Source organism: Ceratotherium simum, chromosome 17, assembly GCF_057802395.1.
Source record: "Ceratotherium simum simum isolate JZ-2026a chromosome 17, ASM5780239v1, whole genome shotgun sequence".
Lineage (NCBI taxonomy): Eukaryota > Metazoa > Chordata > Mammalia > Perissodactyla > Rhinocerotidae > Ceratotherium > Ceratotherium simum.
Window position 1 is genome coordinate 38,202,256 of NC_141916.1, and position 18,461 is coordinate 38,220,716.

The 18,461-nt window shown below is 35.0% G+C and overlaps 1 protein-coding gene across 7 annotated transcripts in view; it reads left to right on the top strand.

Annotated features, from left to right (window-relative positions):
- SOX5 (SRY-box transcription factor 5) overlaps nucleotides 1–18,461 on the top strand; it is a 964,162-nt gene that overhangs the window by 908,465 nt on the left and 37,236 nt on the right. For all 7 annotated transcript variants that reach the window (XM_087442676.1, XM_087442678.1, XM_087442679.1 and 4 more), the window contains one exon: nucleotides 11,393–11,570. In XM_087442676.1, the coding sequence (XP_087298802.1) occupies nucleotides 11,393–11,570 (178 nt within the window). The remainder of the gene's footprint in view (nucleotides 1–11,392; nucleotides 11,571–18,461) is intronic.

Consider the following 18,461-nt stretch of genomic DNA (forward strand, 5'->3'; position numbering starts at 1 on the left):
CTCTCTAAATGACTGGACAACATTTGGATAAATGTAAATTGACGTGTGTTTTATGTTGAAACAAAATAAGTCCATTCAAATAATAGTGTTGAGGATGTTTATGACATTTGCTTGAAATATTTCCTCTTTTGGTATATACTTGAGATATATGAATACATTTGGAATTTACTTGTAGCTAGTTTGTTAAAATATTTCATGATTTGGTATTATAAACATTTTGCAAGAGTCCAGACTAATATTACCCAAATTGAGCTCTACAATGGTCCCTATCATAATGGGGTGTAAAAATTTGTTCAGAATTAAGAAGAAATTACAAGATTTCAAGTGTTAGTCTGATTTTTCGAAGAAATTATTTCTTAACAATCCTTTTCTCTGTTGACATTTAGATGATAGAGAGGCAGCTCTGAAAAGTTGCACAGAACTACACCCCAATAACTTGGTTCAAGTCCCAGGCTTACTAAAGTTATGACTGTTGGCAAATCCTTGAATACCTCTAACCTCAGTTTCTTTATCTGTGAAGTGGGATTGGCGATACCTCACATTCTTGCTGTGAGACTAAAATAAGACAAAATATATGAGAATGCTTTGTAACTTGTAAGGTAAAATGTAGATGTCAGGGAATTAAGTGAATACTATTACTAAATCAGCATAAAAAATGAACAGATATAAAAATATTCATGTTATTAAAAAATTATTAGTATTTAGGTTACTAAACTAATTAAATGTATTTTTCTATGTTTTGTAATATTTAACTGACTCCCCAATATATAACAAATAGTGTATAGGGCTATAAGCATTTATTTCTTCTTTGAAAACTAACTCTCTTCATGACAAATTTGCATTACAAAATCAGCATTTCTTCTAGAGTAAGGAGAAGTTCCCAGGTAAAAATTGCATAATTTCTTTATTCAATTAGACATCTATAACTTTTCTTTTATTCACTCTCTAATAGTTTATTATGAGAGAAGGAGAAGGGAAAAAACACTTTGTCAATCATAATTGGAAAATAATTGCTTTTGATGAATATCTTTGGGAAAGGAAAATAATCTTTTTTTTTTTTTAATATTACCATTTATTTATTTATTTATTTATTTATTTATTGGTGAGGAAGATTAGCCCTGAGCTAACATCTGTTGCCAGTCTTCCTCTTTTTGCTGAGGAAGATTGGCCCTGAGCTAACATCTGTGCCCATCTTCCTCTATTTTATATGTGGGATGCCTCCACAGCATGGCTTGACGAGTGATGCGTTGGTCTGCGCCAGGGGTCTGAACCTGCGAACCCCAGGCCACCAAAGCAGAGTACGTGAACTTAACCACTATGCCACCAGGCCAGCCCCAGGAAAATAATCTTTAGTTCTAGTAAAAATCATCTAATCCCAAATAGCAAATTTTATAGGACTTAATGTTCCAGGAGCTCATGCTCTTGATACCTTTTTGTGTTTTCAGACTTTTCAGAAAAAGTGATGTGAGGATCCACAGAATAAGGAAATTATAACCTTATGAAAAGTTCTGAAAATTGCATTTAAATATCTAAGATCCAAAATCCAAATCTCAGTCCTAGACTATGATTAAACTGCATTTGTGACAAAGAATTCAGTCTAAATAATCCAGACTAAATGAAATACAATTTTCTTCAAAATAACTTCCTTCATGACACTCTTTTAATCACAATGATATTTTTTAAGTATTAAAATTTCCTAGCAATTACATAGCCTTACACTGTTCTGTCATTTAGTGTCTGTATATTGCTTCACCAACTGGAATATAAATTCCTTCTCTCTCATGACTAGCACTGTTGAGAATAATGCCTAAAAGATGCTTGTGGAACAAATTAAAGAATAAACCTACCAAGTGAGAAAAAAAAGTGAGACCAGGGCAGATGGGACAACTCTTCTAATTCTATATTCAGAAAGGAAAATCGCTAATACTGCTCTTAATCTGAAGGGTGAGAATCAATCTGGGTTAAGCAAGTGGGAGTGAGAGAAGTGAGTTTTGCATTTAAATTTTACTCTTACTTATCTTTGGACTTTTTACCCTTTGTCTTCAATGACTGCTCCTCTTTCTCTGTCTGCCATGAATGCAGTGAAAACAGTCGTAGTTTGGATGTACTGAACTAGTAAATTTTCAAGTTAAATTAATAGAAAGCCTGTCGCTAAGGAGTTCCTGACAATGGCTCTGTTAGCTGACATTTCTAAGTAGAAAGCAGTGAGTCCTAGAGATGTCAAACCTTCAACTCTTAAGGGGGAAAGCAAGAAGAAAGGAGCAAAGCTCTGAAGACTGTGAAGAACTATGAAACTCAGGTGGTGAGAATTCGTTTGAAGAGATTTAAATGTGGAGGGTTACATTATGGTAGTGCAAATGCTCCTGCTTTGTTATTCACTAGTCAAAGTGACATTTGTATTGTATGTAGATGTAAAAAATTTTAAAAACACTTTATGAAAAAGCAATAAAAGAACTTAGAATTTATCAAGAGTTAGTCATTGATTAATCTCAACTATCCATGTAATTAACATTTAGTAGTTTATATTTAGTATTCTGTCTATTCAAGGCATATGTGGGTGATAAAAACAATATACTAATGCCTACCCTCTAGAAAGGGTGAGAGTACTCAAATCATCTGTAAAAATCCCTTTAAAGAGTAAAATCTTAAACTATTTAAAATCTGATTATTTTGCCATCAACAATTCAGGAAAACAATTATGAAATAAAATGAAATACAGTGGTATGATTGATATAGTGAGTAATAATAGGGTATTGCCTTAGTCTTCCCTGACCTTATTGCTTTGTGTCTCATTCGCCTTAAAATCTATTACACATGTGCATGAGCACGCACACACACGCGTGTCCATCCTTCTCCAAGGTTCCATGCCTTAGACAATTTGGCCCTTGCTCAAGTCTCCCAAATATACACCAATGCACCAGTTGGCTATTATAACATCATTAGTCATTAAATAGTCAGTCATAGCGGGTTCACCAGACTTTTGGGATTTGTGCCCATTAGAACCTGTACATCATGTATGTAGGCTTAGAAATGAAGTCTTTGGATTTAAAGCTAGTATTAAATGACTTATCTATGATTGTGCCCTCTATTTCTTCTCCCCCTTTCTCCCAAATTTGCTATCTAAAGATGATCTATCTGCTGATAACCAGACCAAACTTTTCCTAGGATCTAGAAAAACTTCAATCCCTAAAAGAACCATAGATATTTTTTGAAAAGGGATATTTTTTGAAAAGGAATATTTTTAGCCCTCTGAGGATCTTCCAAAGTATTTTTTGATTTTGTTTTGTTTTGTTTCATGATGAACTCATTCTTTTAATATTTTCGTGAGTGTTTCCCCCCCTTGAATAGTAGGCTTCCATGTGATATATTTAACTCTACCTTAGAGTCCACAGTTGTTTGTATTGGTGGTGTTTATATTGTTCTGCTGTCTTTTTAATATTAATTCCTTTTCTGGATCCAGGTAGAGAGGTTGTGTGCTCATTTTGTACATTCAGGTACAGGTAGAAGTGCCGTCCCCAGCACGGAGTTGGTAGTTGAATTTAATCAGTGTAGTTTCTGTTTTCTTAGAGTTTATTTTGTAAAGCTGTATTGTTCTAAGAGCTCTTGCTTTATTTTTTTGTGAATCCATTCCAGCATTTGATAATTTTGTAGTTCTTGATTAATGTTTTCCCATTCTTCAAGTGGAACTAACAGGAAAGTAACAATGACAAATGCTTTTTAGGTATGAATTTTAGGACTGATCAGGTGGTGCCAAGAAAAGATTATATTCTTCTTGTACATAGAGTGACCAATTCTTTAATTTCTCTAATTCATTTTTCAAAAGCTTTTGGAGATTTATATTTAGAGGTTAATAAGAACTGGTATGATTATTAACATCAATTCTTACTGCTCTATGCTTTCTTTTGGCCTCTTGGTAGAAGAACTGTTAATCATTTTAAAAGATAATATCAATCATGCAGATGTAATGAACACCATAGGACAAAATAACCATTATTATTAGGAATTTGAAGTTGTCTAGGGACCAGAGGTTAAGCAAAGTTGAATCTGAAACACTGTACTTTTTATACTGGCTTGTGTTATAGCTGTTCTCATCAATATTATTGTTGAGACTTGTATTCCTCCCATTCTTCCTCTTTTCAAATATAGTTTGAAAAACCCAGACTGCAGAATATCTGTGAGTGGGTTTTCATCAGGTATTGTGAGTTAAAGGTCTTCTCATATATGACATTCTTCTAAGTAAATATGTAGAAACTGTGTTTATACAGTATATTTTTAGAACATTTTGAAAATAAGTAGAGGTTAGATAGAGAGTTCATCTAAACTTAAAGTCTCAAAAGCTAAATTGGAAATGTTAAAGAGAGGGAGAGGAAATATTAAAAGAGAAGGAAAGAAAAAGCAAAAAGGAATGACATGTTGCTCTGCAAAGTAAATAAATAAAATTGAGGGAGATTCGTGAAATGTATTCACATATTATGGTTGAAGAATGAAAAACAGGTATTTTTCCAGAAGTCAAAATGAGGTCATGGTAAAAAATGCTTTGGAGCCATGTAAAAACTTAGTGTATATTGGCTACACTTCTTTTGTACAGGATGGATGAGTTATCGCTGCCTAACAAAATACTCAAAATTTAGTGGCTTTAGACAATAAACACTTATCTCACACAGTTTCTTGGGTCAGGAATCTGGGAGTAGCTTACCTGGGTGGATCTGGCTAGGAGTCTCTCATGTGGTTACAATCATGTTGTCAACTGGGATTGCAGTCATTTGAAAGCTTGACTGGTGTTGGTATATCCACTTCCAAAGTGGCTCACTCTCATGCCCAACAAGTAAGTGCTGGTTGTTGGCAGGAGGCCTCAGTTCCTTGCCAGGTGGACCTCTCCATAGGCTATTTGAGCGTCCTCACAACATAGCAGCTGACTTCCCTCTGGGGATGATTTTGTCCCTCAAGAAACATTTGGTCATGTCTGGAGACATTTTTGGTTGCTGCAACTTGAGCAGCAGCGCTACAAGCATCTAGTGGTCAGAGACCAGGAATACTTCCAAACATCCTACAATGCACAGGACAGTCGCTCACAACAAAGAAATATTCAGCACAAAATGTCAGTAGTGTCAAGGTTGAGAAACCCTGCCCCAGAGCAAGTGGTCCAAGAAAGAGGAAGGTAGAAGCTCCACTTTCTTTTATGATCTAGTATCAGGAGTCAGACTGTCATTTCTGCAATATCCTATTGGTTATGTACATCAGTCCTATTCATTATGGGAGGGGATCTGGATTATTGGAGGGCATCTTGGAGGCTGGCTATCACAGAAGGACTTTGTGTATAGAAAGAATGGCATTATTTGGTTTAGGTATTTCAAAGCAATTTTTTAAATTAAAAAATGAATGTGAAGTATCACTGATATTCCAAAAGCCACACTCTTTATTCTTTCCTCTGTCTTTTTTCAAATATATGTGTATGTGTGTGTGTACAATTTTCAGCATTGAGGTGTTAAATCAACCAAGTCAGAAATCAAGGAAAATACTCTATTAAAGTATTAACAGAAAAGGAACAGGTAGGCATTTTAAACAACAAATTAAATGATGGATACTATATGAATACCTTTAAATTAATCAAGGGCCAACAATTTAAATGTAAAAGCAATATGTCATTACAACATTGAAGCAAATGTCCCTTACACTACTGGCATCCACTTTTAAAAGAAGCAGGTAAACATTAAGCAAAAATGTAAAATGGCAAAATAAGGAAGCCAAATGAGAAGTTAGAACATATTACCCTCAGCTAAATAACTTAAGACTTGCATTTAAATGGCAGTCAAGTCTAATGTTAGCATTAACACAGCAAAAGCATACCTATCAAAGAATTCCTGGAGCTCTATCTGCCTGGTTAACAAGGCATCTTGCAATTTTTAAGTCAGAAAGCAAACGTGTTCGTGAAAGGGGCTTCAGGACTGCGTGCTCTGTATGATAGACTTGATTTTTAGATACCAGAAACCTACTAATTAAGTATGGAGTTGGGGTGGCCACATGAGTAGTACTCCTAATTCTTCAGGGGCTAAGATAATAATTTTAAGGTTGTTAAAGTTAGTTTTATCTTATATTACTTGGTTGACTCTTGCACGTAAGTGAAACGTTTTCTCATCTAAGTCCTTCTCAAAGGAAGATCAGGGACATACCAGTCTTTTCGGAGATCCTCATGATATTTCTGTCTTGTTTTGTTTTTCTCTCTAGTAAACTTCTACTGAACTGTAGAAAGAATTGCCTTATTTGGGTGGGAGAGGTGAAAGAGGGCTCCCACAGTAAACAGTAGGAATAGCAGGAGAGAGAAGATGAGTGTGAACACAAGCTAGAGAATAGAGGGGCAGCAGCAGTGCACATTATGCCATTCAGCCTGTCATGTAACTTTCCTACTTAATTTAATACGATAATTTCATCAGAGGGGATAACAGCAGCAGCGTGATAATTTTGCAACGTTTTGTGAATGCCTTTACTCTTCCCCATATGGTATTATTGCTACTACTTCACATGAGTATTTGTGATAAATATGGGGACAATCAAAGTTTTCAAATTGTGCAGAGGAAGTAGCCTGAAATTATGTATGTATTTTTATTCAATCACTTTATGGCCATTAAAGAATCAAAGTGTATTTATAAGTGAAACAGTATATTAACTGTGTAGGCAAACCGTCCTCAAAAAATTCAGTTTAGGTAAAACACAGTTCCATATTCATCTATACCTAGGGCTTAAATAAAAAGTAGATAAATTTCTTTGCTCCTTTGTTACTGACCATACAAAACCAAAACCTCAAAGCCACATGCCTAGATGTCAGTTGATTTTCGTTATTTCTAATGCCTGACATGTAACAGCCATTAGCAAATAGATGAAATTCCATTCAATAAATGATGAATAAATGGATGGATGATTGAATAAATTTATATGTTCTTCTCCATTGCTATTAGAGTGCCATAAATTTGTTAACTACCAAATAAATATCTGATTTTCAATAACTGCTTTAGGTAAATATTTAAGGAAATAGAATTTTGAGACAACTGTGATATGGCATGAACTAGATCATCAGTTAAATAATGAGAATGAATAAAGATGTAAATAAAGGTGAAATTTTTATTCCGGAGCGTATAATCATTTGCACATCCTTCATGATGCATCTTGTGGTCCAAGGACCCGCATTTGGGTATGTTTCCATATATGTGAAGAAGGATACGAATAGGAAGAAAAGAGCAGACTTCTTTAGGATTTGGTGTCCCTATTTTCTAGTTCTCCATTAAAATTCCTTAGCAAAGAAATGAAGGAAGGTTAAGGAGTGAGGAGAGAAAAATAACCCTCAAGGATTCTGGAGGATGATTTTTCTTTAATAAATTATGTTTGATTTCTATGAGTAGTTTAGTCTTTGCACATTGTAAAATTATGAATATCATATAATTATATTAGAGTAACATGTTTTTCCTGGAATAAACTTATTATTTCAAAATGATCTAAATGAAATATATTTTAATTTTATATATTTATTTTACAGTGTTAAGTTTATGTGGAATAATCCCTACATTCATGATGACAATTCATATTTCTTCAGTGCATCTAAGGCTATATGTCTGTGTCAAATTCTTTTCTTTAGCCAATTTATTATTTATCTATGTGGAGGATTTTCATTGGCTTATTTACAAAATCATTAGGACCTCTGCAATATTTCTACAGCTGTGACGACCAGCTGATGTTAAGTGAAATGTTTGCTCTTAGACAGGTCGTAGTAGCTACAAGTAAATGGAACATGCTTGAATTATATGTTGGTTTGGATTTTACTTGTTTTGCATTCTGTTTCAGACAACTAAGATTAGACAGTAATTTATTAGGAAGTTATAATCATGAATAGGTTCCTAAAACTTGTATTTGGATGTACAAAATATTATTCTCTTGCACATTATTGTATGAATTATTGTATTTTCTGACATATTGTACATGAACCCTTTGTGTATGTATCACTGTCTAGCTATCACTTTGTGTATGAATGAAATAATTATGAAATACGCTATTTTCAAAAGCTTCAATTGGCAACATCTTTTAACAATTGGACAAGTAATTAAAAGAAAATTGCTTTCCTCACTGCTTGGTGGTGTACTTGATAGAAATGCTATCTTTTTCAATGCTTTCTTGACCTTGGAAATTACTTACATTCTTTTCTATGTAAATTATTTATTTAAAATTTTAAAATGTATGTTTAATTTGTAAGAATAGGGGTTAATCAAGGTAAGCCTCCAAATTCCTCCTAAATAAGATATTACAAATTTTAAAACAGTAGAAAAAGCCCTACCTTTGTTTATTGTACATATTCATAATTATGAGAATACGTGTCATAAATAAATAGTCCATTCCGTTTTATAGTTAAGGTTTTTAAATTTTCATCTGGTCAAATGAAAAATAATTAATAGAAAATGGGAAACTACTGTAATTTTTGTATTTTTCATGTATAATAGGCATTTGGTATAGTAGCTCAGTAGCAAATTATTAAAAGAACCATATTGTGAAATAATATCATATAATGGGTCAAAATTATTTATATAGTTACCAGTATAAGGATCAAGCATGTGGGTTCTTATTAATATACCATTAGCCTGGTCACACAATGAAAGAGAATGAAAGGGCAATTTTGAATGACATTTCTATCAACTTTGGGACTGTCAACCTCTATTATGTCCTTGGGGCTTTGCAGTTCTTGGCTTTCAGACATCTGTGCTGCCTTGAATGGAGGAGAATATTAAGAGTTCTAGTGGGTCTCTTGCTCTAGTAAATGCTTTGGGTTGTCCTTTTTCAGTATGCACGTGTAATAGTTTTTGTGCTTAAAGCTAAGCATATGACATTTCAGCCCATCAGCACCCACATCTGCATCATCTTCATCGACACCACCATTCCCCCGTACACACATTCACACTCTCTTTCTTCTGTGCTCATAAGTCTTCTCTGTTGCAACTCTGGGAATATACTCCTTTCTCTTTTTTTTTTCCTGCACAGTCAAGTGAAACAGCCACGTTTAATTTCTCGGAGAATCCCCTCAAAACTTTTGTAAAGAGTTGTAATGATGTCAAAGGAAATTTTCAGGCCATGATGACAAAAGCCAGTAGTTTCACACAGAAGGTAGTAAGCAGCTATAACATTTGATGGGGGGAAAAGTGCCTAGAATATTTACAGCTGCATAGTAAACAGTCAATAAAGCTCCTATCTGACAGGATATTTAGGCTGAATCAACAATGAGAAAATCCAGACTCTAATCCTTATTGGCTTACTTATTCTCAGTAGTATTTAGTTTATTATACATATGCATGTTTTCATTTATTATTATTAGCATATAGTGTGTTCTGATAAAATTTTAAAAATTGAGATAATATTACATGTTTTTAATGTTATCTTCTTATATTGAGGAAGCTTTTTAAAGGATTTTGAAACCTAATTAAAAAAAATTTCAAAAATAATCTCCATTTATATTGTATGTGGCAGTGGCTCTCAAATGTTAGTGTGCATCAGAATCACCTGGGACTGCTTGTTAAAGCACAGGTTGCTGGAACCTACCTCCGAAGTTTCTAGGATAGAGAGTTTGCCTTTCTAACAAGTTCCCAAGTGGTGCTGATGTTACTAGTCCAAGGCCCACATTTTGAGAACTACTCGTCCATACTGGAGTATAGAAAAAAAGGGACACAGTACTCTCCTGGGTTTCTGCCAACCATAGCATCATACATAAGGATTATGGATGACCAGCTTAACTAAATGTTTCAGATTGAAAGATGTAGGAATAATTTTGCATGCGTAGTCTTTAAAATGCTGAAGTAAACTTTTCACAATTACGTATTGAGCCAGTCAGAGAATTATTTTACTTCACTTCCTTCCAAGATTCTATGAATCCATATGAATTTGGTATAATAGTCATTAATTTATTATGCATCTAACATGATCCCAGATAGCCATTTGAATTCTCATAGATTTTTCAAATAACTGTTCTTTTTGCTGAAACAGAAAAAAATGTTAGAATAATTTTTCCTAGTCTGTTCCTGGGTTTCCTAAGTATAGCTAACCATGGACTCTAATAACAATAAATCACTTTAAAAAATGTAAACTTGAAATAGATGTCATAGTAACCCTTTTGCCATTTTTGTAAAGTGATTTATTTCAATTTTTTTTGGTAAATGTATACATAAAATTTTGTACAAATTAATTGATATATGTTTCTAGCTTATCATATCACTCGATTCTAAATTGTTCCATTTTCAACAAGTTATCCTGCTACTACTGATAGATATTTTATGTTCTTAACTCATGAAGATGAAACAGTAGCTAAATGGAAATTAAATTTTTATTCTATAATAATATCTATGTAAAATAGGATATAGTGTAAACAATAAAGTGCAAGCAAATGACATAATATTTCAATTTTAGAACACGGAAAAGGCATAACTTCTCAGTTTGCAATTAAAGTGATATAATGTTAATATTATCTGATTCTTATGAATGATATGATAGAAATTTTAATGATAATTGTATCCATGAATTTTAGTAAGAAATTACACAGGAGCTATTATAGAAATGTATAAAATATCATGTACACTATGTAAGCTTGACCTATTCAAGCATAAAACAGTTGGAAATCACCATATGTGCTGACTGACTACATACAGATCTTCATACCACCATGTAATACATTGTAAAGAAAACCTGGAAGAGAAGTCTGGATTTAAAAATCATAATGTTAAGTGTTTAGAACAAGTGTTGCATAAAAATAAATAGTACATATTAGTATAATGTTAATTATGTTTATTTTCATTTTTAGATCAAATCAAAAAATATTTTTGTGAAACCTGGGAGAAAAGGTTATTTTCTAAGAAAGTTAGAAAGTTTTCCTCTTTTTTGTATTTAATATGAAGAGCACTTCTGATCAGAGGTACACACCATTTAACTCCTCCATCATGGATGTTCCAGGTACTCTGCCTAAGCACCAGGGTACGAAGATGCTTGGGACTCAACCCCTGTTCTTTGGAGATTGAAAAAAACCTATCTACATCATAATTTTATATGAACTATATACTGTCTCTCAATAAAAATGAATAGTACCAAGAATAGCTTTTTAAGAATATTTCTTGCAGGTTTCATCAGTTATGTGCTTTCTGGATAGTTGAGTGCATGTATACTTTCTCTCATGCAAAAGGTTTTTCATGATATGTAGTTGAAAGTGACATTGTTGACAGCTAACCAAACACTGTAATGTTCAGATTGAATGTTAAGATCACTGATTGGTAGAGTAATTTGATGGGAAATGACAGGCTATATATCTGTGTTTTTCTAGGCGTTTTTGATCAGCCTTTCCTTATCACAGCTCATGTTCTAATGATCGTTGCAGGATGAAGTGGCACAGCCACTGAACCTATCAGCTAAACCCAAGACCTCTGATGGCAAATCACCCACATCACCCACCTCTCCCCATATGCCAGCTCTGAGAATAAACAGTGGGGCAGGCCCCCTCAAAGCCTCTGTCCCAGCAGCATTAGCTAGTCCTTCAGCCCGAGTTAGCACAATAGGTAAGTCTTGTTTTCTTTTGTTCTTGCTGATTTTCTGTTTATGGCAATTGAATAAAATCATCTTTTAATGGCAAATCACGCATACCCTGTGCGTGGCTTTAGTTCCATAGGAGAGTTTCAATTTGATGAACCTCATAGGTCTATTTTAAATATGCAAATGAAATTTATAACTGAAGTCCAAGTTATAATGTCCCTCTGAAAGTCTAATTTGAACTGGTTATGTTTATTGATGTAACTGATATTCTTAAGTTTATAAAAAAGAGGCCTAAATGACTAATCACAGAGAGCAATGGTTCCAGAATGTTGTTGTTAGGTGACTTGCCTTTTTCATCAATAAAATTTATTTACATTTTTTGTGATGTGTACAAAGTATACATAATGATGAAATATATTCTGCCTGGATCAGCAGTCAACCATCAGGATGTGAATTTTGTTCAGTTCCATGCTGTTTAAGATTTACTTAAACACACCAAAAGTATTATAAAGAGTGGGTAGCTTCAATTCTCCATAATTGTCATTTCAATGGAGTAAACAAACACTAGAAAATGTTTCTATAAGCTAACTTTTAAAGGAAAAATCCAATGATTTTAGTAACACATAAGTTAGACTGTAAATACTTACTTCAACCCACATTTATTGGTGTCTATTATTTGCGTACAGTTATAAGGAGGCTAGCACAGACCAGCCCTCAAGGAGCTCATGGCTTAGTTGGGGAAAAGTTACCTATCTTATAGTACAAGTCATCTATAGTAAGTGCTATTCCAGAGCACAGATACAATCGTATAGTTAAAAAGAGGAGAGTGTTGGATTCTATTTGGGAAGGGTCAAGGAAGGTCAAGTTGGAGATAGCCTAATTCAAATGGAACCTCTAAGAAGAGATACATTCCTAGGCATTTTAGGTTGTGAGAAAAAACCCCAGAGTAAAGTAGCATATTTTTGAGAAATGTGCTGATTTGGCTAGACTATAAGTGTGTAGTGTAAAGTGATCAGAGCTAAAACTGAAAGGGGCAGATGGAATTTTATTGAATGCTATTCTAAGATACTTTGACTTTTTCTCCTGACAGCAATCTGATCAGAACTTTAAGAAAAGTATTGGCAGCAGAAAGAGATTGGAATCAGAGAAACCACTGTTTAGTGTAGGACAAAAATAAGTTACATGAAATAAGCAATGAAAAAGAAAAGGAAAGAATAGATTGAAGAGATATTATTAAAGAAGAATTGATATAACTTATCCACAATAGAATGTACTTGGTGAAGTTCAAGTTAGAGACAGGAGTCAAGGGTTTTGAATTTATAAAATCAGAAAGATAGTGCCTCCCTTAACTGTGAAAGACAAGACCAGAGTGGAAGCAGGTTTGAGAGAAGGCATATATATAAAGATTTAATAAGTGTTGAATTTGAAACACAAGGAGCCCGTTAAGTAGAGATGTTCATGAGGAAACTGTAAATGTAAGTCTGATATGTAAAAAGGGTGTTAGAATTTTAGATATAGAAATTATTTCATAAGGAGGATGTTGAAGTCATGAGAGCATTCGTTCACCAAAAAAGAGTGTGTGTGGTAAGAAGAGAAGTGAGGTAAAGAATCATAGGTATTATCTACTGTATTAGTTATCTATTACTGCATAACAAATTAACCTAAAACTCAGCAGCTTTCAACAACCAACATTTATTGTATCACCGTTTCTGAGTCAGGAATGTAGAAGCAGCTTAGCTGGGGGATTCTAGCTTAGGGTCTCTCTTATGGTTACAATCAGGATGTTAGCCAGGGCTGCAGTCATCTATAGAAGTTATTGAGGATGGATGATCTTTTTCCAGGAGACTCACTCACATGCCTGTTGATTGGAGACCTCAGTTCTTTGCCATATGGGTCTTTCCATAGAGCTACTCATAACATGGCAGCTAACTCTCCCCAGAGTGAGTCACCCAAGAAGGAGATTAAAGAGAAAGCCACAGTGCCTTTAATGACCTGGTCTCCAAAGTCACATATAGTCCATTCTGCTTTATTCTTTTCATCATAAGAGAATCACTAAGTCAGCCCAAAGGAAGGAGAATTAGGCTCCAACTCTGAAGGGAGGAATATCAAAGTATCTTTGAATATATTTTAAAACCACCACAATTTTTTAGGGGAAAAAGTGATGAAGAGCAAGTGAGTGTCTTAGAATAAAAATGAATATAGGGCAGTGTCCCGCAGCCCTAGGAAAAATGAAAGTTTCAGAAAAGAGGGGCTGTTTAATGGTGTCACATTCTGCAGAAATGTTAAAGATCATGAACAAGAAAAGCCTTAGGATTTAGCTGGAGCTCGTGGATAGGTAGATGCTGACAAAGAGATTTTAGTAGAATGGCTTAGCAGAATTCTAATTACAAAGATTTGAAGAATATGAGGAAAGAAAGGGCAGTTGATACAGAGACCAGTGTTTTTGTAAGCTTAGTGTTGAGAATTGATTGTATTTAGAGAAGGCTGTGTAGAGACAGGTTTTAGAATAGGAAAATCATATGTGTATAAAATCATATACATATAAAGTGAAGGGGAAGAAGAGTTGGAGAGAGAGAGAGATGAAAGAGTGCCCGAGTGGTGGTGGAGCAAGGAGAAGAGATGATGAGAAAGGGGAAGGAGAAAAGCCCCTTCTGTTTTCTGACACTGAAGGAAATGAAGAGGAAAAGCATAAAGCTACAGAAAAATTGTAAGATGGACAGAAAGAAAGGTGAAGGAGTGTATTTCAAATGCTTCATCTCCACAAAGTGGAATTCCAGATTATTTACCGAGGAAGTCAGTCTGGGGCAGTAGGGCAGCAGTGAGAAAAAACAGTGAAAACTAAGTTTTGAGAAGTTGGGAAAAGGTTTGGGGTACACATATGCTCCTTATCGTTATGCACTGTTCTGTTATGATCTCTCAGTTACTCTGCTCAACATCCTGAATGGACATCAAGTAAGGTTTGCTTTCATGTCCTAAATACGTAAGAGAAAAAATATTTTATTTGGCAAGAATGATTCACTTCCGTAATAGACATGAAGGCTCATAAATATCACAGAGCTGGTATATGAGCTACTTTTATAATGTCACTAGAACTAGAGTATTTAACTAATGGAATAACTAATATATTTGCATTTTTATCATATGAGGATTTTTTACTTCGGCGTTCCAAGGATTAAGTATGACAAAATATTTTAGAAAGACAAGAATGTATTTAGTGACATTTATCATCTGACTTTCTCCACTACTAAAACTTCTTTTATTTTTTTTCCCTGAAAAGTCCCTTCAACACATAACACATCCCTCATATTTTCCAAGGATTTTGAGGCCACTACAATTTACTTTTCTCTTTTCAACAAATGCACATGTTGAAAGCTGAAACTGTAATGAGTAATAATGTAGATGGATAAAAGCTGTAAGCATTAATGGTGTTGTAAAGGTCACCCTGAAAGATGAATTACTGTTATGCCATTAATAAACCACAGAAAACTGTGACACAAAAGATAAGTTATTGTTAACGACATGGGGCTCTTTGCTATATATCTATTAGCTACAAATATATAAAGTGAGTTTTTGAGGTTGGTGACCAATATTACAGTGTATTCTATAAGAATTCTTTTGATATAGTACACAAATGATAGGCAACTCCAAAGAAAGGGGATCCCTTAAAAGGTGTGAATAGTTCAGAAGAATGCTGGGTAATTTTAGCATCTTTTGACCAGATGTTATCTTTCCCTTATTGGCCTTTTCCACCTATGTTGTCTATATGTTTAACACTTTTAACTTTTTCAAAGAATTTTTAATCTGTTTTCTCACTGCAGCTAATTTTAGAATTATAGACCCTTAACTAGATAGAACAGATAGCCATATCATCTAGTCAAAAGTTGTTTTACAGATAAGGAACCGAGGCCTAAAGAGGCTAAGTGCTTATCCAGGGATTCCAAGTTCCTGTCACAGTGTAGACAATTCTGTGATTCTGTGTTTATTACCTCTGTTTTAATTTCAAGGAAACAAATGTACATGAAGACGTACTAACTTGCCCAAAGTCACAGACATGGAGTTTGAGGCCTTTCTATCATAGTCTCTGGGTTGGCGTGCTTTCATTTTAGTTGTTGCCTTTTGGTAGCCTTCCTACACTAGATGCTCTTCTCAGTCATTTATTTATCCTTTCACTCATTCGTCTGATAAATGGGTATTAAATATCTTCTCTTTACCATACATTTTCACAGCAAAGTCTTGGACTGAGCCTTTAGATGCCTACAGTCTTTGTTCTTTCCTGTCTTTGAAAGATATTGAAACATATTATTCTGACCCTTCATTCCTCAAAGGCATTAACACATGAAAAGCAAAACTTTACCTGAGCAACTGTAATAGACACACATTGATTCAATAAAATGAAAGGAAATATTTTCAGGTCCATTAATTTGGTACTTACTACTACAACTTGCTAATTTAAAATATAACATGAAGGAGGCTATTACCTTGAAGTTTCATTAGTTTACTTTTTTGTGCGTGTGTGTGTGTGAGGAGATCAGCCCTGTTCTAACATCTGCCAATCCTCCTCTTTTTTTGCTGAGGAAGACTGGCCCTGGGCTAACATCCGTGCCCATCTTCCTCCACTTTATATGGGATGCTGCCATAGCATGGCTTGACAAGCGATGCGTTGGTGCGTGCCTGGAATTCAAACCGGCAAACCCTGGGCCACCACAGCAGAGCATGCACACTTAACCACTTGCGCCACTGGGCCGGCCCTAGTTTATACTTTCAATGAGAAAAACTTCTATGTGGGTAGGTTATTGAACAAGAATATAGTAGTAGTTTCATAGAAAGCCACTGAATTATCTGGAAGTTAGGGGTATTATTCAATATCTGGCAATTAATATTGTATAGCACTTTATAGTTTACAAATTGCTTTCACATTTATTATCTAAGTAATTCTTGTGAGCTTTCACAGATGAAGAAATGACTGCATATCAGGGTGCCAAAAATTTGATGATAAGTGACCTCAAAAATAGAAAAAAATTAATATTTGTGGAAAATAACTTGAAACACATGTGCCCTTACTTTTACTTATAGCTGAAAAGTCCTAGGTAAAATAAATATGTAGTAAATAAGAATTTATCTTGCCTTGATAACATCTGTTAAATCCATGAATTTTGATAAATCTGTGTCCTGTGGTACAGGCGTCCGTTGATATGATGACATAAATAATCAATGAACTTGGAATTATGAAAGTAGATACTTTCAACTTAGAAATATGCATTTATTCCTTCAACAGACTCTGCTATGGGCCAAAAGAATAAAAGACCGAAAGAAAAAAAATGCCCTCAAATAGTTCATAGATTGGTGTGAAAGACAAACTTAGAAAAACGAAAGACAATGTAACAGTGAAGGCATCTACAAAGTTTTGAAGGAGTGTATAGAAGGGAAGTGCTAATGTTGCCAAGGAGCATGTCTGGGGTGTATCAGGGAAATCCTTACAGAAGGGATGACATTTGAATAAATTGCCAAACACACCAGAAAGAGAGAGTATTTCAGTAAAAGGGAAAAGCTTGGGAGACAGAGGTGGGGGTGGGAAGAAGAAGGCCTGTCCTTGGAACAGGAAATATTCCTGTGCAGCTTAAGTACAGAACTCCTGAAAGACCAGCAGGGAGGATAAGCAGAGCTGATATCATGAAGAGGCTTTTAGACCGTTTTAAAGTGTTTGGAATTTATCCCAGAATGACGTTTTTGGGGGAACGTTAAAGAGTTTCTTGTTCCAGTATATTTGGGAAAGGCTGCATACTGTTGTTATCTCTCGAAGATTCACAATGCACGTGAACATATTGAATATTGTGAGAATTTGTGCAATGAAGAAATTTTTAACTTTAGTATTTCTCACACTTATTTGAACATGGAATTATTTTTTCGCAGAATGTAACAGATCATCCTCTTAAGAAATGCTCCTTTAAGCACTAGGGTACCAAGAGATGGGTTTTTAATCAGGTAAAGTGACGTGATCCAAATTCCTGTTTTGGGAATATTTTGGAATGCTTTATCTGGAAGCAGAGTAGGAGATGGATTCAAGGAGTATAAGCCTCAAGGTAGGGAAACTAGTTAGGAGGTTAAGGCATTAGCCCAAGTGAAATAGGAGGTGGCTTTAGTGAAAACAGGGACCACGGGGGTGGAGAAGAAGCACATTTGAGAGCTGAGGAGGAGGCGCAACTGTCAGGGCTTGGTTGCCTTTTGTATGTGTGAGGTAAAGGCAATATCTTAGATGACTCCCAAGTGGCTGGATGGGCAGCTGGAAGGGGATATGGAATGTTGAAAGAAGAGATTGAGGCAATGGGAAGATGATGAATTCTGTGCTAGACATGCTGCATGTCAGGTACTCATGGGGCGCTCAAGTGGAGAAGCTTCGTAGACAGATATGTGTATGTGGAAATCAGGAAGAATTTGAGGCAGGCAGTAGATATTTTACAGTACTTACGATCACCCCTCGATTCTTAGGAGCACACCTAAGATCAGTTCTGGTACATTGGTTTCTAAGGCTGCTGCAACACATGACCATAAACTGGGTCACTTAAAACGGAAATTTATTCTCTCACTATTTGGAGGGTAGAAATCCAAAGTCAAGGTGTCAGCAGGGTTAGTTCCTTCTGGAGGCTCTGAGGGAGAATCTGTTCCTGCCTCTCACCTTGTTCCTAGTAGCTGCTGGCAGTCCTTGGTGTTCTTTGGCTTATTGATGCATAACTACAATCTCTGCCTCCATATTCACATGGCCTTTCTCCTGTGTCTCTGTATGTCAGATCTCTCTCTCCTTTCTCTTATAAGAACACTAGTTGTTGAATTTAAGGCCCACCCAAAATCTAGGGTGATCTCATTTCAAGATCCTTAATTTAATTACATCTGCAAAGACTCTATTTCCAAATAAGGTCGCA